This window comes from Electrophorus electricus, chromosome 7 (assembly GCF_041902795.1).
Source record: "Electrophorus electricus isolate QZ-2024a chromosome 7, ASM4190279v1, whole genome shotgun sequence".
Lineage (NCBI taxonomy): Eukaryota > Metazoa > Chordata > Actinopteri > Gymnotiformes > Gymnotidae > Electrophorus > Electrophorus electricus.
The window spans coordinates 10,605,001-10,625,973 of record NC_137503.1 but is presented as its reverse complement, the minus strand read 5'-3'; the positions used below and the strand labels follow the sequence as shown (position 1 = coordinate 10,625,973).

The following is a 20,973-nucleotide window of genomic DNA, read 5'->3' as shown; positions in this document are numbered from 1 at the left end:
AGAACGGGCTAGTAATAAACCAAACGTTTGGAAAGCTCGTGGGTTAGCTACGTGCGCCGGCGCATGTCTTGCATGATGGTTCCTGCAGGTCATGGGGTTTCCTTTAAAGAACTCGCAGTACTGCAATAAAGGGGCAACTAACCCAAGGTATGTTTCTACAAACGACATTTGATAGCCATGGCTGTAAATCGAATACCATTTTAACTCACTCTAGCAAGGGAAACAAGCCACAGCAATGAAGTAATTACATAAAAATAGATTATTAAATTACGTCACTTATACGAACCTCACGTACTCCCCACCCTCCAAAACTGAAACGGCCTAAATTAGTGCATTGGACTCTGAAACACAGGTAAATCCTTGGTAGGCTTGCCATATAAACATAAAAAATAACGTCAATGAAGTTATCTCGTTGTGGAGCTCTATTAAAGGATTGGACTAATTGCCTTTAGGGGTGAATAAAGTGTCATTTTACTTCCGTTTTAATAAAAAGGTTGTTTTAGATACATCAATGTGGAATTAAAATATCTTGGTAAATTCGTTTTGAACACTGAATTAAAGGAATTTTACCTTGTTAAACGTTTGTGATGCAGATTCTAACTACCCTGTAACAAGTTCTTCACAGGCCATTGCAACAAATGACGTTAACAAAACCGCCTCAGCCAATCAGCACACTTCTCCGCTGCCCCGTGACTTGGCACAGAAATACCAGGCCAATCACGTGTTCGCTTAATTGTATCCATTCATATGCAGAGAGCGCAATCGTGCTACATTGGAAATTAAATATATGCTGATAGTTCTGTCAGTTGTGAAATATTTCGCAGTCACGGCGTGTAACGATTATGTCTTGTAACTTTCAGCGCAGTTTTATTCGCGTCGAGCGAGTTATTTCTTCATATATAAGGCACCCAGTTTAAAAAAAAAACATCACACGGACACCTAGCAGCATTTGAACTGATTTAATATATCCGTCAGATTTTGACCGTTGTGTATTAATTCAAAGCTTTCCTTTTTGTGAAATAACCAAATGCGCCATCTAAGCAGAAATGATGGGCATCAATAAAGTGAACGGCCAGGAACCGTGCAAACAAATCAATATCCCTGTCCAATCCTATGCCAGGTCCCTAAAGACCGACACTTCATGTTCCATTCATAGCTGAGTTAAGGTGGGGCTGACCCTACCTCTAATGTCGTAGTCCCTGGTATGGGGCCCCGGAGACCCCGTGTAGCTATGGATAGACAGCTGCTATGTGGGTAACCCAGGCTCAGGGTATTCCCTTTAGCGCTGAATAGAATTTTTACAAGAAGAAAGAATAATCCCTTTATGAAAGCACTGAAAATTCCGCGGCTTGTGTATTTAGCAATGTGACAACTGTGTCCATATCCTCATTTACTTCTTTCGGATATCCATTTAGCTACTAGATCTTTCTCTTCGACTGTGAACAGCTCCATCCACCCTCTCACCAAGCATTGCAGAAGCTGACTACGCTTTCCACCCCTCCCCAAAACAAAGACCAGCCCTCTCTTGGTCAACGAAAACGTTTAACCTTTCGTATCCAATAACATGTTGGCTTTTTTTATAAGCAGACAGATTGACAGTTTTCTAACCTATAGCAAAACAGCGGGCTGAGCTTCAACGATAAGTCCCGCCTCGATATTGAGCCCCTGATCGAATGCTATGGAAACCCCGTGGTATGGTTGTGTGTCAGTTTCGCTGGGACCCGCGGTCGATGCCGGTGAGGAGGGGGATGGGCACCACTGCAAATGTTAAGGACCTGAGATAGAATCACAGCCTTGTAACACAGAGAGCTGTGCCTACCCCATATAAATATCGACCATAATTATTGTAAAACAACATTATAAATGGATGCAACCAATAGGAATTCAAAATAACATTCGAAGGAACTGCTATGGCCCAGACAGAAGAGGGTATGAAACTTTCACCCACTGCGTAAGGGACATTAAGAAGTTTGGAAGGTACCCCGGGAGAGGGAGCTACCTCTCGGCTTACATCTTACAGGAAAAGCCGAGGTCGCAAGGAGAGGCCTCGTTGACTGATTCGCCTTGATGTGGGAATATTTAAATACAGACAATTGTCAAAATAGGATATTTATCTGAACTGAGTTGGAATGACGGGCTGGGTAAGTTTACATGTTTTTGCCATGATTATTCTGCAGCCAGTACCTTGTAACGAATCACTAATGGTCAAAGTTACAGCATAACTTGTCAGCTTTAGTTAGTCTAGCTAGCTCTGGGTGTTTGCGTGTGAGCTGTTGCAAGATCTCTTCAGTCCTGTGTTATCTACATAAGCATTCGTTTGGAGGCATTTATGTACAACCAGTTTTCACTGTAACATTAGTTACATGTTCGTCTAACTAGCTAATGTCCAAGTTAGCTAACTAGCTCGTTAGCTAGCAATTTGGCTAGCAAATAGTGTTTCTTGCTTGTTACAACCAGTATTTACAATACTGTGGCCAGTTCCTCGTGCTATGAGAGCTGCATTTTTTTTATAGGACCTGACGATGTAAACATTTACTGTTTGTATCTTTATTGTTGTGTTTGTGTGCACTTTCGTATCAATACATCATGCTTAGTGGTGTCAATACGACAAAATGTGTTTAGACATATTTAAAAAAAATACATAATCAGTCGTTTTAATGTTGTTCATAAAGTACCTATCTATCTAGCTAATAAACTAAGCAGTTTCCTTTTAGTTCGATAGCATTAGCTATCCTAGATTAAAGAATACTTGCTCTCTAAAAAGATCATTCGATTATTAATCTTGTACCTTACATTCAAACGGTCATTTCGTCCCATCTTTGTCAGGCATTGGGCTTTGGAAACCATGGAGTATTATTATTATTAAGCTATTAAGGATTTTAGCATATGAAGTGGAATCCTGGGTCATTTGAGAATGTCTAGTTTGATTTGCTTTTGCACTGATCACGTTTTTGTTTGTCTAATTGCAAGAAGCTCGATATATATTTTGAAGGAGTTACTCTGGTTAGCTAGCCAGTAACCTTAGTGTTCGGGTCAGAAGAGCCAAGTTGTATACCAAACTGTATGTCCAGTTGTAAGATATGGTAATGTTTTGAATTCTCTCGGAAGGCAGTATTGTCTGTGGTTGACGAAGCAATATGTCCGAGATATAACTAACTGGGTTTTTCCCGTAATGTTGGACGTTCCATATACATTATGAATATTCTGGTCTAAATGATTTCGACTAATTGAATATTTTATTATTATTTATTTAATAATTTGCTTTAGTAGTAATACTCTCTATATTCCTGTTTATTGGTTTACTGTGCTCCATGTTGTACTGAAATATGTAAACTATATATTCACTTTAGCTCCCTTAAGTTTAAGGACGCTCAGATTTGGTGTCTTGCTTTGAACTTTTCTCTCTTTCAGAAGATAACATAATGCCAACTCTTAGAACGGTGACTTGCTTTTCTCATCACCCCCATCCCCACCCCCACCCCCACCCCCACCCCCCAAATCTCTTCGGCGACGGCGATGAGAAATGGGTGGTATTTCTAAGGGGAGCTCGCGTTTCCTTTTTTAGCCTCCATTTTTATTTCAACAACAAGTGAGTTGAAACGACAGGGGAGAGGGCGAGCGAGGGTGGAATGGCTAACGATTCGGTTCTTCTCTCCTCCTCTCCAGCTGGGAGTATCCTATTTAATTATTATACGAACTAACCCTTTTACTTCACGTCTTTATAAAGAATGGCCCCAATAGACGATTTCATTGTCCCAACACAAAGTTCTGGGCTGGGTTTATTTGTGTATAATGTGTCGTTATTTTAAGTCTAGCCAGATTTAATTCTTAAACGTTTGTCTATCTTGTTCCACCATTAGAGCTATTTAGCGTCCGTTACAAAAAGCGTGTTAAAATAGTGCAATACTATATGGCCGATAAACGCATTTTATTCGTTTGTTTAAAATGACACCGTGGCTACTTGCCATGGTAGGTCACGTCAAGCTGGCTAATAGCTCATTTCGATCTTCCCAGGACCCCTTGTTTCATTGACCGTGTACAAAGGCTGTCCAGAATAGTGCCTGAAATATTTGGTACTGCTACGCAGCAGGTACTTTTCGTAGATGAGCACGAATCCTAAACACATCGAAAGAGATTTTCGCTTTAAAAAAGCTAACGACAAGACTTGATTACGGATAACGTTTGTATTGTCATTGTCGAGATATCTGAGGCCAAATACGTAAGCGAGTGTTTCGCATTTTGCTCAAAAGCCGATGCAAGTGCGGTGACGCTGTAGTGTGACGCCATGTTCAGAAATACTGTTGTTTTGGGGAGCTGTGGGAAAACTTGGATGTTACCTCAGAATTATGAAATGGCTTAGAAATATCAGTGGATAGTTGTTTTAGGTTTTATAAAGCACAAACGCAATAAGTAAGGTAAAGGTGACGGGCCCCAAACGTTGTCATCCGGAGTGAAATGGAAACGTGTGGTATACATAGTTTTAGAACTAATCTGACAACCAGTGCCTGTCACAGACAGACAGACAGTCTTTATAACCCCCACCTCTCTCCCCCTTCACTTTTCATGTGTGTGCATAGTCACATTTGATTGATCCCACCAAACATTTTTTGAACATGTTTCCATGTTATTTCAGTCACTGCTGCTGTTTTGGCCGATCCCAACCACGTGAAATTTGAGCTCTCTCCCTCACTCACCCGACTTGTTATCTAACCACACTGCTTTGTGAAGAGACAATGGACAAATCGGCCTTAAGAAGACAAAATTGTAGAGCACAAATGACTCAAATCAAAATGTAACAAATGTACACTTATAAAATAGCTTGTTTTTGAAGTTTGTTTAATTTCCTGAATCTCAATCCTTTTTCGTCTTAAAGAATTGTGAATTTTTCATTACTATTTTAGTGATGCATTGCTGTCAGTGCAGCAAACCAAAAGTGAAAGAAGATAATGTTTCAGATTTTGACATAGTACTGTTAAATTCTAGTCACGGATTGGATTTCCACACGTTTATACCTGTAGTGTTGCCCCCGAAGTGAGCCTCTTCTCCCCCTCCCCCTCTTGGTACTGATACATGACGATCTGAAGGAATGTTCAGTCACAGGGGGCAGGTCTTAGTTCTCCCTCCCTCTGTCTCTCTCTCAAGTTCATTCTCTTGTCGCTCGCTTTCTTATTTATAGTAGAGCTCTCTTCTGTCCTGGGGCGACTTTAAATTAAATTATTATTATTTTTAGATAAATACTTGAATACATGAAACAAAAGGATGTGAGCAAATATGTTAACTGAATTTGTACACGAGTTGTTACAGAGGAAGTTGGGTGAAAGGCCACAAATATGGTGGTAAATGTGTGACGATTATGCAACTGTCCTCTAATGTGGCCTGTTCAGGAATGGTTTATTGGTCACAGAGAGTCTGAGTTTGAAATATGATGCTGGTCCACTGCCAGTGGAGAGAGACAGGATTCCAGCAGAGGAAAGGGGGGTGAGGGGTGGCAGATTTACAGGAAGGGATATGAGGAAGAGGCTAAGTAGTTGAATTTATACTTATTGTTTACAACTATGCTACGTGTTTTTGCTCTAGGTTCTGTGTATACATTTTAATCAACTGAACAAAAAAAAATGTATCAAAATAAAAGGGTTATTTTTCAGCTTTACCGTGATCATTCAAAAGTTAAGATTTGCTTGTGTGAAGGAGAGCAAGTCAGACCCCTATGTATGTTATTCTATAACTTTAATGTTCATATGACTGCGTCTGCAGTACAATACTTGGCTCTGACACTCAGTAGCTGCCCTGAGTATCTGTGTCCTATGGATAGTACCACAGGGTTAAAAACATGGCGCTCTGACTCCTGCCTCCCTGTTGTTTTATGATTGGAGCAGTTTCTGAGTTTCTCAGCCTATCACAAGAGGTGTGTCCATAGATTGGTCTCTGCATACGCACATATGTTTGTGTTTTAAGGTTGGTGGGGGTGTTGTTTTTATGGCTTTGGTCCATGTTTTTCTGTGTAGTGAAGAGCAACGTTCTTGAAAGAATAACAGAGCAGTGGAAAAAAATTACAGGACAATTTGAATCCTTTCCCCCTTCCTCTCTCATTTGCCTCAGGTGTAATCTGATAAACACTAGGCTGAAATGGAGAGATCTTTAACTATTCCTGTAATTCAACAGCCATCACGGTTTTTGTATTTTGTGTCAATGTCTGTGTCTATATAAACTCTCACTTTGAGCCCATGTCCCTATCTGTCTTTCTCTTGTGTGTCCATATAGGCACGTAAGGAACATGCTTCCTGATCTTTTGCTTTCCCTCCCTTTTTTCTTGCTTTACTTTTTTGTAGAACTGAAGCAGCCATTTTAGTTCCAGAGTATGTATTTTGTGAGTCTTACTACTCTGTTCATACTGCCTCAAGATCAAAGTTGTTATCTGATTTGTTGTTTTAACGGAGCAAATGGTGGTTAGGTGCTGCATGAAGCATTTTGACAGAAAGGGTGTTGTCATGACATGGAATGCAAATATATTTTAAAACTGTGTTCTGGTTATATATTAGTGCTCAACTGTGCTGGAAATGTTAGTTCATATAAAAGTCCCTGTGAACAGCATGATAAAGAAAACAGGGCTTATTATTATTTAAGCTTGAATTTTTTACATTTAAGAAGTGATATAAATATTAAAAGTTATCTGGTTGTTTTATGCGATTCTTTTTACATGTGGTGGACTTTATTCTGGTTCAGTGTTTAAGGCATTGCAGTGTTGTCTTGCCTGAGAGTGAGGTAAATTCTGCAACTATGGTTATACAGACCAGAGAGCAGAAAATGTAAAATTATAACTTTTTCCACCTTATGAACTTCCTCCTAGTCCTTTCAGGAAAGGAAATATGCATAGCAGAATAGCAGAATAGCCAACCAGATTGCATTACATTTATTTGTTTGAACAACACAAATGACCTGGAAAAGCTGCTGCTGCTGATGATTGCTCTTTGCGGATTGTTTTAGGTTATGACCAAGGAGGTTTTGTACCATATAAAGATATTTTAAGAAACATGTTTGATCAGTAAAGGGCCACAGAGAGGTGTGTTGACTGTTGCAGCATTTGCGTCTGAATTAGCTGAATCCATTATCTTTAACCTCAGTTAAACCACATTACTCCATTGAGCCTTCAGAGCTGTAGATTCCATCTGGTCATAAAGCCAGTCTTAATCTTTTAGAGTCTAGAAGAATGTGGGGGAAAATTGGGGGGGGGGGTATGAACGGCAACTTTTAAGCTTTTCTTATTTTAAAAGCCAAAGGTGGCTCTGGACAGAATAGACACAGGGAGGGTAAAGACTGGACAGGAAGAAACAACGTAATGGGCGGGATCTCAGTGAGTCATGGGGTTGGTTTGTTGTTTGTTTTAACTTTCTCTGCTAAGAGAGATGATGTCATTTTTGTGTGTGCCTGAGCATGTTCCAGACTAGGTATTGGTGATGGGTCGAGCTCTGTTTCAAGTACTAGGACAATGGATTTTTTTTTTGAATGGATGCAGCCAAGCCCTTTCTTTAGTATTTTTTTTCTTTCAGAATGAATGATCAAAATAGAATGAAGTGCACTGGGCTTTATTTATTCTGCTGAACAATGTTTCTATATAGAAAGCTGTGAAGGTTCTGTATGCTGTGTTTGTTGCAAACATAGAAGCAAAACATTTGCATTGGTGGCCCGTTTATTTCACAGCCTACATTATAGGCTTGGTGGAATGTGATAAATCAGATACAGAATAATTGCTATTAAACTTGTCATCAGCTCTGCATGTGGAGGGAGAGGAATGTTAAGATTATGAATTAATAAAGGGAAAAAAATAATTCACAAAGCAATAGTATTGCTACACCCTGAGAACTTAAGATATTAATGAACTTTGGCAAACGGGGAATAAAGGCTTCACAAGCATACAGTTAATTAAGAAGAACTATGCCATTAATTTATTTTAATTACTCATCATGACTTGTTTGGTTCAATGCTAATTTTCCTTAGCTGCACAATCAGCAGACATGTTATTAAAAACGCCTCATATCTAGTCACTGACACTTTCTTACACCTGTCTTGCAAGTGTATTTTATATGTGTGCCATTGAATGAAACCCAGCATGTACAAATTCACCAGCTACTCTAATGCCTTTAATCATTGGTCAGTTTCAGATCACAGCAACACAGCTGATCAGATATCATTTCAGAACTAGACCGTTCTCAACAAAGTATAAACACATTAAATTGCACAAAACGTATATAGAATTGCACAGTTGGTTACAGCACGGAGGCGTGGTTGTGGGAGCTCAGCTGATACACATATATTAGGCACAGCGGTGTTAGTGATGGTTTGGCAGGCGTCAATGTCATTGCTCGGTCCAGAGTGATCCTCTGGACAGAAGCTGACCATTGATGAAAGCTGAAGATATCTAACACTAATTGTGCAAGGCAACAGATGGGTTATAGACTGTAACTGTACACCTGCAAAGTGTTTCTTTAAAAAGTGGGTGGTAAGTAAATGTTCCTTGTTGGTTCACTTATTCTGCTTTGCTTCCCTTTCTCTTGCACTGTCCTAGCATCCAACTATGCTAATAACTATTTTCATGCTTTATTCTGGACTCAGGACCACTTGCTGTGTGAGTTTGGTATGTTTTGTCAAGTGGAAAACTTTTTTCTCCCTGTTTTTAAGTCTTCCTGAAATCAGCAGCCTGGTGTTCACCTGAAGCGAACCTCTGGTGCACTCCACATTGCGTGTCGATACTATACACTCCCAGCACCACGTGTGGGGTTGGACGATTGGTTCATTTTGTAACGTGATTGCTTTGACTTATCGCTCATCACTTCCCTTTTCAAGAGTTACAGTGGCATGAAATGCAGTGTATTAAAAAAAGTGGTGTTTTTCACTGCTTGAGTGTGTGTATTCAAGAAAATAAAAGCAGTAAATGGGTGAAAACGTGACTTATGGAATTGCGCAGATGGTCCATAGATCTGATGGAATTCTTCTGTGTGAAAGTAAACAAGAGTTAATGAGCCCATCCCCCTGCCCAGCCCAGAATGGTTCTGGATGCAGACTCAGAAATTGAATACAACTGTGAAAATACTCAGAGAGATAAAAAATCTGAAGGAAGCATGTAAGGGTGGTAAGGGAAGGCAACCAAGACAAATTGATGGGGAATGAGGGGTGAAAGTAGGCGTAAGGAAGGAGAGAAAGGAGGCTTGTGTTGCTTGTTTTATGACCTTATCTTCTCCTCTCTAAAATGGCCTCTGTCTTCCTCAACGTGTGTGAGAGAGGGAGAGGGAGAGAGGGGGGGAGGGAGAGGGAGAGAGAGAGGGGGGGAGAGAGAGAGGGGGGGGAGAGAGAGAGGGGGGGAGAAAGAGAGAAAGAGGGAGAGGGAGAGAGGGGACAGAAAGAAAGCGAGCCTGTCAGTAATTTGAGCCCAGTGTTCAGGAGAGACTGACTGACTGAGGGAGTTGGTCAGAGGAATAGAGGGAGGATAGGGGCTGGCACTTACAAAATCCTTTTCTTTCCCAGTCATTAGGCAAGTCATGCTACCATGGAAATTATTATTCCTCTTTTTCACAGATTTTGGAGTTGTGTAATTTAAGGATAACAGAAGCACCCAGTATGAAGTGATCTCCTGTGCAGACATTGTTTCTCCATTGATAAGTTCATTGGACTGCCTCTGTATGTAGAGGTCTATTGATGGTGTCTCTTTTCTGCACTCACATTGCTTCTCTTGCACATTCTCACCATAATTAGCAGTATAGAATTGCCTGATGATGGATAAAGGTTCTAGTATGGTAGCTACTCAAAATGGCTGTGTGTGTTTGTGGTTCAGACTTCATTCTTTCTTGTTTCTCAAGCAACTCAAGTATGTTGTGTAAGGAGGAGTGTCTCGATTACCTCTTTAAACTCTGAAAAATCTGTGGTGGTGTTTCCCAACTTTATGGACACTTGTTTTCAAGGAAGTTACACAATGATGCCATGAATGACCTGAGTGTTGCCTGACTTCAATTAGAAGAACTAGTAGTGATTTATGTCCATCTTAGAGCAGTCACTGTCTAGCACCAGGACTAATGCCTCACAAAAAAAGCAGAGATGTGTGTGGGTGTGTGTGTCTGTGTGTGTTCTGTTTTAGGTACATGTTTTCAGTGACCATAAGCCATCTGCTAAGTGTTCCTCCTCCAGCATATTAGCTAGTTGAGACTTTGTGAATGCTCATGTTCTGCTGCTGCTGTCCTGAATGTGAACTTGTCCAGCAGATGACCATTTGTAAGATGAATGCGTTTCTTATATCAGGAAAAGAGCAGATCCCATCCATTGACACCACCAACAGATCTGCACTGTGGAGTGGGGAATCGGCGTATGATCTAGTTGATCTACTTGGCACCAGTACAATAACCAGGTTATGTCAAGTCAAATTGAATTACATGAAAAAAAAAATATATAGGGAAACATTTTGGGAAACTTTATAATAAGTTTATTAGCCACACACACAAAAAACAAACAAACAAAAGAAAAGCAAAGCAATGATGTGAACATGGTTTGGCAAACTAGCTAAGAGAGTAATGCTGTGCTACTGCTGTTCACAGAACCACAGGTACTTCCAGGTGGAGGGAACCAACTTGCATATCACATCATTATCCACCAGTCAGAATCTCTGACAGGGAAATGTATCCCAGGGATCCCAGTTGATATTATTTTTGCTAATGACTGCTCTCATTTTCTTACACCACAAACATGACTCAGCAATTAAAACTGAAATTACGTGATTGTTTTTTTGTCTAGAATAAACAGGTTGCATCACTTCCCAGTGTTGTAAAACATTGTAAAGTCATGCACAAGCAGAAGAGAGTAGATGCCATAGAGAAAATGGCAAACCCTAAATGTGTAGTGATATTTTGGATTTGAACAAGTCCTGGTTTAGTCCATACCTATCACACCATCTCATTTCCCTTCTGAGGGTAGCTTTGTAACTGTTGCATACAGGGCTACCAAGGCCTTATTGTTTGTATGGTCAATGATTAATGAGAAAATAAAGAATTAATTACCTCAGAAGTTGTTTGATTTTGGTTCTTGTCTGTTTTCCCATACATTTTAATATAAAATCAGTTTTACAGTTTTACATCAGCTGCTTTCCATTTCTTTTGTAATGTATAAGTGAAGTAGAACAACACATTCACTCAGTTCCATAAAATATTTATGGAATGTCATGCAAGTGAAACAACCGATTGTCAAAATGTCAGCATTACCCTTTATCTGAATGTAAATCCATGTCCTGCTTGTTGGTTGTGCTGATGTCTGAGTGATGTAGTAGTCTACTTGTTACACTGCTGATTTATGACAGGGTTAAAGAAGTTAAGGCGACACATCGTTGGCTTGCTGGTGAAATGGTGTTAGGGCTGGTAGCTCGCTTCAACAGAGTCCTTGTCTACCGTCACTATGGGCTGTTAGCAACCGTATCTACGGGGACGTGTTTTAGAACGCCATGCATGTAGGTGCTAAGATGGTTCCTGATAGGAAGTGAAAAAATGTCTAGATGTTTGTCAGTAATCTGAACCTAAACCTTGAAGAAAGGTTTGTCATTGTATTTGCATTACTGAAACTGGCTACATCAGAATCAGTGGTTAAAGTTACAAATTTGGTTTAGTGAATTTAAAGTGTGTGTGTGTGTGTGTGTGTGTGTGAGAGAAAATATGTCTTGGTTCCTTGGTTGAATGCTGAAATGTTGTGTGTTTATTTCATATCCCGTTTTATATAATCTCTTCTTCCTAATTGCCTTATTCAATGTTACATATGTATTTACTTTATTTCTCATTGAAATGTACTGCTAAAGAACAGTAGTTTTATGTGTTTTCACTTGACATTGACTGACTCAAATGAAAGCTGACAGAATTTGTGTTGTGTTGAAGCTGTAGATAGGAATGCTCTCTAAGGGCACTTAAGTGACATTCCAATCACAGACACAAACATACCGCAGCGTATATTTAATTAGACACTGATGTGGCAAGGGATTTTGACAAGCTGAAAGATTAGCACAACCAGAGCTGTACTGACGAATACCAGTCAGTGATTCCAATGTCCTGCTTAATATTTTTTAAGAAACAGATCCTCTCCTCTACTCCTTTCACACCAGCCATTGGATTGTTCTGTGTGTGAACATGCATTTGTGAGGTTCTCAGCATAAAATGACAGCCATGCCTTAACTGTCTGGCATGCAGCTCTGCCCCCTTCTGTAAAGTGGAGGGACTGCATCTTTTGCCATGTCAGGCATGCCATGTTTATGTATAACACAGCTTAGTGATGGGGTGTGCACGCAGTCTGTCTATGTGGTTTAGGTTAACCGATGTACTTTGTAATTGTACTGATGTACTTTGTAATAGTCAAACCTCTCTTTATAGACTAAAGCCTATTCTATTCGATTTTCCACTTTGAGCAGTACTTGCTGTTTCATTACTGGGCTTATTTTTTTTGTTAGTGCACTGGCCCTGTGACAGACTAGCATTGCTGCTACTGCTATGGTGAATTAAAGCACCTAACATCTAAGATATGTGTTTACATCTGTGGGACACACTGTTAAATGAGAGGGGTCCTGGTGCTCACACATTCTGTCTTGTTCTATCAGTGTATAAATAATTTGCTGGAGTTTTTGGAGTTTAGTAGAATATTTTAGTTGAAAATCAGAGTAAAGTTTAGCTATAATACATGCAGTTTATGACTAAATGACATTAACCCTATTGTCTGAATCCATTTTCGACTTCAAATTTTTGTGCTTATAAACTGTCCTTTGTGATGCTCTAAGGCATATAATGTTAAGACATTAGGAGCATCATTTCTAGGAAGCAGGCTATAGGTAAGGAACATTTTTTTTTGCTGGCGGTTTATCTGATAGCAGAAGAGAACTTTCCTGTTAAACTGTTGGTTAGTTCTGGGAAGGAACACCAGGCCAGTGAGTAACTGCTGTAGAGTGATGTCATCTCAGAAGTGTGTGGTGTGTGCAAAGGCTGGACACCGTAACCTCTAAAACCATGCTGTGTGTGTCTGTACAAATCTGTTCCACTCATGAACCTAATTTTGTGTGTGTGTGTGTGTAGTTTAATGACTGGATAGTTTCTGGTATATTGGTGCAGGGATGTTTTTCATTAAAGAATAACAAATAACACATTTAATTTTCATTAAGGCTGCCAGTAAGATCATAGTAGATCCAAAATATTCAGATCGACAGATTAGCTCTTCCTGCTGTTTATCCAAAATATTCCGAGCGACAGATTAGCTCTTCCCGCTGTTGATTTTCACCTCCCTTTCTTCTCTGGCTTCCTCTGTACTCTCTCCAGGTCTCCTGATGTGCGTGAGGTGCTGTGAGTGGCACTGCGGCGCCCCGCCTCTGGTGTGCTCTGTCGCTGCCATCCGGACCTCGTGATCCCTTCCTCCCTCCTTCCCCCTCCTCTCCTCCTCTCCCCCTGCCCCTCCATCCCTCTCCCCTCCCCCTTTACCCCCCCTCCCCTGCGGCGCTGTGCTTGAAGTCATGAGCATAGCAATCGCACTGGGAGTCACCACACCTGAGACACCTTACACAGACATGGCCGCCGGTTCAGAGTGAGTACAAACATATTTCCTATGTGTGAGGGAGAGAAGACAGACAAGGTTGAAGTTTAGTGGAACATTTATTTAAGAATATGCCTCTCAATCTCCTAAAGATGAGGCTCCAGGAAGAGAGGGTGGAGTTGGGAAGTGTAGTCTGCTTTTACTAGTTTCTGTGGTCACAGAGGTCTTGGTCCATCAGTTTGGTGTGAGCTACCAATATTTCAGCTTTGTGTGGCAATTCTTGATGGTTACAAGTCATGAAACAAATTGATGCTATTCGTCTGTTTAAAAAATAATTAGGCCTCCTTTGGCTTGGTGTTGAGATGGAAATGTGTGTAAACACTCGAGCCTTAATGCATATATATTCAGACATATAGAATATATGGAGCAAATTGCTAATAGCAGTCAGAGAGTTATTCCCAACATTTATATATATATAAAAAAAACAACTCTAATGGGGAACAGGAGGAAAACCAAACAAATATTAAAAATAAATATTAGCAAATCTTTATCTGTGCATAAAGCAAAGTCTGTAAAATCTACAAAATGTGCAAAATGCAATCAAAGAATAAACATGGGCTTTATGGTCCAATATGGGCTTTATTTTAAAAAATCTCAGCAAACTGCTTTACTAGGTTCTGTGTTAAGGGTGTAAATCTTTTACCTCAAAATGCTTCAATTACAGATCTTTAGGAAATGAGCTGAACATTTTACATAATCACAAATTTCTTCCTAATTCAACTATTTTGGTACTATTCAGAATTATTTAAAGTAAAACACCTAGTAAACACATAACTGGAGGTAGTTGAGTACCACTATGCAGTAGTAGAGTATAAATATTGATTTAGAAGATTTTTAGGTTTGACAGTAAACTGAGCACATGCTTTATTTAATATAAGAGGTCAAATATAATCTCTCTTGACGTTTTCAAAACCAATGTATTAAATTTCCATTGTAAAATCAATGCACTGCTGCCTTATCACACTTATATAGTCTATACACATTTTCTGAAATGGTCTTTGACAGAAGTAGTTAAAAACAAAAAACAGGTGATGGGCTAACATGGTGATGGGCTTAATGGGCCAACATCCCGCCAGTCACCTCACTATGTAGTTTTCACTGCGGTACCGCAACACACCATCTTCCTCAGGATACATAGAGTTGGTTAGTTTTATAGAACTAAAAACAAAAGCAAAAATTTCTCTGTAGCTATAAAAATTAGATTTCTGCTAAAGGTTTTTTTTAGGTTTTTGTAAAATTATTTTGACTTTATTTTGTTTGATAAAACATATTTGATAGTATTATGCAAGCCTTTTGCAGTTCTCAAAGAATAATGCTGAAACAGAAGAGAGTTCCTGTTTGTGGGCGGTGGAGGTTACATAAGATCATTCCATCATCCAGAGCTTCTTAGGCATTTGTCATTTTAGAAGAATGTTGCCTCCTAGTGGTCAGTTCTGTAAACGTCATAAGTCAAAAGACTGCATAGTTGATTGACAGTTATTTGCAATGGCTTTTTTTAAAGATCAATGTTCAGTCCACATGTCTTATTTCGTGTTGCTGTTGAACTGCTGTCAGTCCCGAGTCAGTGGAAGCGACGCCTGCAGTGAACGAGAAGACCTACTCCAACCACAGCTGTGGGAGTGCACAGAGTCATGGCTACCGGGGCCTGCCCTACGCTGTGAGTGTGGCTTCACGCACACTGCCTTACAGGGCTCAGCTGAAAACATGTGCAGCGTCTCTCACACCCTCCTACTAAACACACTCTTAATTATTCCATCATGTAGTCGAACCCTCTTTTCCTTACGGCATTGCAGAGAGTAAAGCAGCATGTATTTAATTATGTCAGTACAACTGCAACCTGCTTGAAGGCACAAAAATAGCTATACTCCAGTTGTCAGTTCTGCAGTAAGATTTGTGATCATAAGCACTAAATAAACCCTACATTTGTTTAACCCCCATTCATTATAAAGTTGGCTTATAGCCAACAACTTTTCACAGACACTAAAATAGCACTCTGCCACTACCAAATCCCGCATGGTTTTGAATGGCATACTCCAAATACACGTTTTTTTTTTCATTCCCATGGTTTTCATTCCCACTATCTTCTTTCCTTCCCTCGTTACTTTCTTTTCCTTCCTTTGTGCCTCATTCTCTCTTGTTTTTTTTCCCCTCTCTCTCTCGCTCTCATACCTAACACAATTCCTAAAAAAATGCAACAGTCTTCTGCTGTGCGTTTTCAGGATCATAACTATGGAGCTCCACCCCCTCCCACCCCTCCCACCTCCCCACTCTCCCAAACCATCATCCCCCGACTGGAGCTCAATGGCGCCCTGGGCTGCCCCCGCCCCCGCTTCCACCCCAACAACCCTGACAACTCAGCCGACAGCGAGAGCTCATCAGAGGAGGAGGAGGGCGCCGTGCCGGCCGGCTGGTGCCGGTGCCAGTGCCGCTTCACACAGGACGGCTACCTCATCAAGTGCGAGAGCTGCAGGTGGGGACGGCATGGCTGGGGCCTCTGGGCATGATGTGGCATTTTAGCTTGGTGTCTCGGGGAGCTACGCAGCCCCCTGTAGGACTGTGTGTGAGACTCAGTTTGCTAGGCTGCTGTGTAGTCAGTGGTTATTACTGTTTGTCTGGTTGCAGTTTTTGGCTTAGTTGAGTTTAGTGCAGTGCAATTGGACTCAGGTTTTGATTGCTGCCTCACTGGTGCTGATGTGTTTAGGGGTCTGGACAGGAGGAAAGGGCTAGATGGACAGCGTCGCAAGCAAGACAATGTGTCGGGTATGAGAGAACACACACACACAAACGCAGAGTAATCCTAATGGGTGTGAGTGTGTGCATCAAGTGTTTTTGTGTCTGCTCTTCCAATAGTGTACTTAACTGTGTGCACGTGTGCATGTGTGTGTCGACAGTAGGAGAGAGCAGCGCTACAGAAAGTGGAGACGAGGAAGTGTCCGCTGCCACAGTGTCGTACACGGCTACTCAGCACACACCCACCAGCATCACTCTCACCGTCAACAGAGTAAAGCGCAGCAAAGCCAAGAAGAGGAAGAAGAGCACAGAAAAAACACGTGCCACCCCTAAAGCCAAGAAGGTCAAGGTACAAATGCTCGCGTACATGCCATCTTCATCTCACCTAGAGGTAGACTCACACAATCATATTCTATACATTCCAGGCAAATTAGATATTGTGTTACTATAAGACATACTCAAATTCTGTGGGGTTTTTTCCCCCACAGGCTTTTAGAGAAGGTTCCAGAAAATCCTTGAGGATGAAGGTAAGCACACATTATGATAGCCATGGAAAAAGGGACATTTTAGGTGAACTTGACTGACATGATCACACACTACCCACCTGTGTCCCAATAGCTTACATCAAACCATGGCAGGTTGGCAGTACAGTGAGTTGGTCTTGTCTGTTGTCAGAGACCTTGGATGTGTGCAGAGGATGGAGCTCATAACCACCACTCAGCACCATTCTTCAGCAAATTTGTTAGTGTATCCACAACAGAGCAGTTTTATTTCAGTTTTAAGCTTTCGCACTATTTTTAAAAATTATTTGTAATTGGTACATGGTGGTGCATTAAAAATGACATTATTCTCACGCAGTCTCTTTCTGTTTTTATCTGTCGTTGCTTCTGTCCCTGTCTAGAACTCCACCAGCGAGGCGAGCGTGTTGGACGAAAACACAGCTGAAGGCTGGGAGACGCGGATCCGCCAGTGGACGGACCAGTATGAGGAGGCCCAGGTCAACCAGTACAGCGCTGACGTGCAGACACTGCTGCATGTCCATCGCTCCGCCTCCAAGGGCTCACCCAGTTCTCCTGCACTCACCATGGACACCATCAACCGCACAGAGTTGGCCTGCAACAACACCGTGCTCAGCTCACAGATGCAGGTGCAGCGCCATCGCCCCTTCAGCCGTGCTGCCCTCCACTTCATTTTGGGGAATCTGAGTACTGAAATTGTGTGTTTGTGTTTGTATAGTTACAGCTGGGTCGTGTGACACGCGTGCAGAAACACAGGAAAATCCTACGAGCTGCGCGGGATTTGGAGCCCGACACGCTCATCATCGAGTACAGAGGCAAGGTCATGCTCAAACAGCAGTTTGAGGTCAACGGCCACTTCTTCAAAAAGTGAGTCTGTTCCCATGTGTTTCGTGTATGTAATATCAGTTCTTTTAGAAGGCATTCTTTGTATAGTTCCATACTGGTCAGCATTTTATTTAAAATAATTTTGCAGAAATGGATGAGTTTTTGGCCATCCTCCAGCACTCCCTGTTTCCATAAAGATTTTGTATGTGCTTCTGCCCTGTAGGCCCTACCCATTTGTCCTGTTCTACTCCAAGTTTAACGAGGTGGAGATGTGTGTGGATGCACGGACATATGGTAATGATGCTCGCTTCATCAGGAGATCCTGTACACCTAATGCTGAGGTCAGTACACAGAGCCGATGATGCCAGTAATAACTGGTTGGAGACTTTGTATTTGTTTAATTAATGATTTAATAATAAAGTTTTATTAGAAAAGTTATAAACTTGAAACTTCTGAGGTAAATATACTTACAGTTTGGCTTCTTCTCCCTTTCTCTCCCTCGGACACACGTTTTGATATAGGTGCGGCATATGATTGCAGAGGGAATGATTCACCTGTGTATCTATGCTGTCACTCGCATCTCTAAAGACTCTGAGGTCACTATTGGCTTTGACTACGAGTTCAACAGCTGGTCAGTGTTAAGTCCTCTAGTTTATTTCTCATCCTAAATGCTAGCTTACTACATTTCTTAAGGGTGCAGCTGGAGTCATAATACCCATCAAAGTAAACGCCTTGTTGCTGGAAACATAATGGCCATCTTGTGTTCTGTGTGTCTCTTTTCTGGCAGTAATTATAAGGTGGACTGTGCATGTCATAAAGGCAATCAGAACTGCCCAGTTCAGAAACATAACCAGAGCCCCCTCGAGTCTCTGCTGCCCCCACCACATAACCCTCTGCTTGCCCTTCCGGGGGCGGAGACTCGCAGGAGGCGTGCCCGGCGGAAAGAGCTAGAAGGGAGTGGTGTCATTGGGGGTGTTTCTGATGAAAGCAACCAGCTCCTGGATGAACCTGGGGAGGCACATGGAGCTAGTGATGCAGAGGTGGGTGTGTGCATGCGCATGCAACTCTGCAACTCTTATGTTGGCCTGCTTTGTCACACTGTTGTACTATTAACATATGACATCATATAGAGGGTCAGAACTGAACGCTGCAGCTCTCCAGATGATGGTGATTATGATGGCTTTGCTTTGCCTCTGTAGGAGGGTCTGGTAGATGGACTGAAACGGGAGGAGGGGCAGGAGGACGTAGATGAAATTGGAGTCCTCATGCCAAACAGACGGGTAAGGAGCACTACAGGAGGAGCTTTCCACAGACAGCTTGGCTCTTCTCTGACTGATCTCAGACCGCTTGGCGCCCCAATGCTGTTTGTTACCTTTGTTCTCTCCTACAGTCCCGAGAGGACCGGAAAGCTGAGGCCATCATGCATGTGTTTGAGAACTTGGAGAAGAGGAGGAAACGTGGCTCTCAGGGCACGGAAAGGGGTGGCCCTGATGACCTGAAACAGGAAGGGGTGGAACCTGAGGAAGGTGGGGTCTCCTCCCCCAACCCTGGTCCAAATGCAGGCACATTGGGAGGAGTCAGCACGCGGCGCACCTCATTCGCTCCTGTGAGACGCTGCGGCTTTTATGAATCTTGCTCTGATCTTGCTCCCCCATCGCCTTTGTTTAACCATTTTGTTCTTTCGTTTTGTCTTCATCCCTAAGGACCCAGCAGTCGCCTCAGTTGAGTCGGAAAGGGTCCCCTCTGCCGCCCTCGCCGCCCCCAAACCTCCCCCCGCCCGCTCCTCCAAACCACGGCCCAAGAGCCGCATCTCCCGCTACCGGTCGGGCTCGGCCCAGCGGGCACGGCGCCAGCGGCAGGCCCTGCTGGCACAGCAGGCGGCCGAGGCGAGTGCAACTATTGGAGGGGAGGAGGGGGGTAGTGCTGCTGGCCCGGGGGAGCTGGGGCCCGGGGACGGCGCAGTGGGGCCCGGACAGCCACAGGATGGGGAAGGCAGTGGAGCACCTTCTGTAGCGCCGGGCAGCAAGGCCAGTGTTAGATACCCCAAAACCAAAAAGGTATGAGATTGTTACTCTTAAGTGCTTTACTGACTGCAGGGGGTGCTGTTGGTCTTCCTTTTTCCCCACTGAACCTTGGAAATGAATGTTGTGTTGAGAACTTTTCAAACATTGGTTTGAAGAAGATTTTATTTATTTTAAAGGCAGTTAATAGTTCTTCATACCTCCTGGTCACTCCAACCATTCCTAACCAATTACTTGAAAATATTAAGCAAACATGCAAACAAAAAAGAATGAATTGAACCTGACCGTTTAGATTTTTTTTGTACTAAAGCTGCGTAATAGCCCCAACAGCATTCTAACCCAGTTGCTGTTCTCCGCCCTGCTGTTTCAGTACCTTGTGACAGAGTGGCTAAATGACAAGGCTCCAGAGAGGGTGGAGGAGCCCGTGGAGCGGCCCCTGCGTATCACCACCGACCCCACAGTGTTGGCCACCACGCTCAACATGCTGCCAGGCCTGGTGCACTCCCCCCTGATCTGCACCACCCCCAAACATTATGTGCGCTTTGGCTCGCCCTTCAACCCTGAGCGGCGGCGCCGGCCCCTCACCGTTGACCCCGCCTACGGCTCCTGCAAGAAGGTGAGCGAGAAAAGATGCTGTGCTCAGACACTCCTCAGCACTTTGTTTTTCAGAAAGTGTTGGTGAGAGTAAAAAGTTGCATTTATAAGATGGCTGTTTGGTTGTGGTGGTGTTTTAATTTGGACACTGAATACCCACAAGTAGTTTTGCTATAGTGGCATACTTATTTCATGTATGCGTGTGCGTGTGAGTAGAGGTGGATAAAGCAGGCGCTGGATGAGAGCATGTCATCTGGTTCTATGGAAGATGGCACCAACTCCACCTCTTCACACCAAAGTAACAGCAGCTGCACGGCCTCCTTTCCCTCCAGACCCGGTAGGGCCTTGCTATTCACAAACGTCTCACTTCGTTTTTCGCAAATAGTTCACCAATTTCCCCCTGTAGCATATGTTTTGATAATTCCTCTCATGGCACATGCAGAAGTGACGGCACCCTTTAAAAAGAGGAAGTCAAAGTATGCAGCTGAGACGGTGGCCCCACCTCCTGACCTTCTGCTGCGACCCCTGTCCCCCATCACGCCGCCGCTGCCCTCTGAGCCCTCCCTGAGCGCGCTGCACCCGCCGCTGTCATCATGCTCGCTGTATTTAGGGGCTGAAGAGGAGAGGCAGAACGGCGGCATGCTGCCCTTCTCTCCTCTCACGTCCCTCCCCGCCAGTCGATGCAACACACC

General features: G+C 42.7%; 1 protein-coding gene across 10 annotated transcripts in view; it reads left to right on the top strand.

Moving 5' to 3' along the window:
- The first annotated feature begins 1,720 nt into the window (after positions 1-1,720).
- The window catches only part of setd5 (SET domain containing 5), a 26,051-nt gene continuing 6,798 nt past the window's right edge, over positions 1,721-20,973 (top strand). For 2 of the 10 annotated variants that reach the window (XM_081717589.1, XM_081717585.1), the window contains exons 1-19: positions 1,721-2,141; positions 13,323-13,584; positions 15,148-15,250; positions 15,792-16,063; positions 16,295-16,353; positions 16,485-16,672; positions 16,812-16,850; positions 16,999-17,064; positions 17,225-17,470; positions 17,560-17,708; positions 17,890-18,007; positions 18,188-18,297; positions 18,454-18,706; positions 18,866-18,946; positions 19,057-19,272; positions 19,370-19,723; positions 20,058-20,303; positions 20,498-20,618; positions 20,724-20,973. The exon at positions 20,724-20,973 is cut by the window's right edge and continues 13 nt beyond it. In XM_081717589.1, coding sequence (XP_081573715.1) covers positions 13,514-13,584; positions 15,148-15,250; positions 15,792-16,063; positions 16,295-16,353; positions 16,485-16,672; positions 16,812-16,850; positions 16,999-17,064; positions 17,225-17,470; positions 17,560-17,708; positions 17,890-18,007; positions 18,188-18,297; positions 18,454-18,706; positions 18,866-18,946; positions 19,057-19,272; positions 19,370-19,723; positions 20,058-20,303; positions 20,498-20,618; positions 20,724-20,973 — 2,942 coding nt within the window. In that variant the 5' untranslated portion in view covers positions 1,721-2,141; positions 13,323-13,513. The remainder of the gene's footprint in view (positions 2,142-13,322; positions 13,585-15,147; positions 15,251-15,791; positions 16,064-16,294; positions 16,354-16,484; positions 16,673-16,811; positions 16,851-16,998; positions 17,065-17,224; positions 17,471-17,559; positions 17,709-17,889; positions 18,008-18,187; positions 18,298-18,453; positions 18,707-18,865; positions 18,947-19,056; positions 19,273-19,369; positions 19,724-20,057; positions 20,304-20,497; positions 20,619-20,723) is intronic. The other 8 variants (XM_035524338.2, XM_027016759.3, XM_081717592.1 and 5 more) reach the window with 6 other exon arrangements.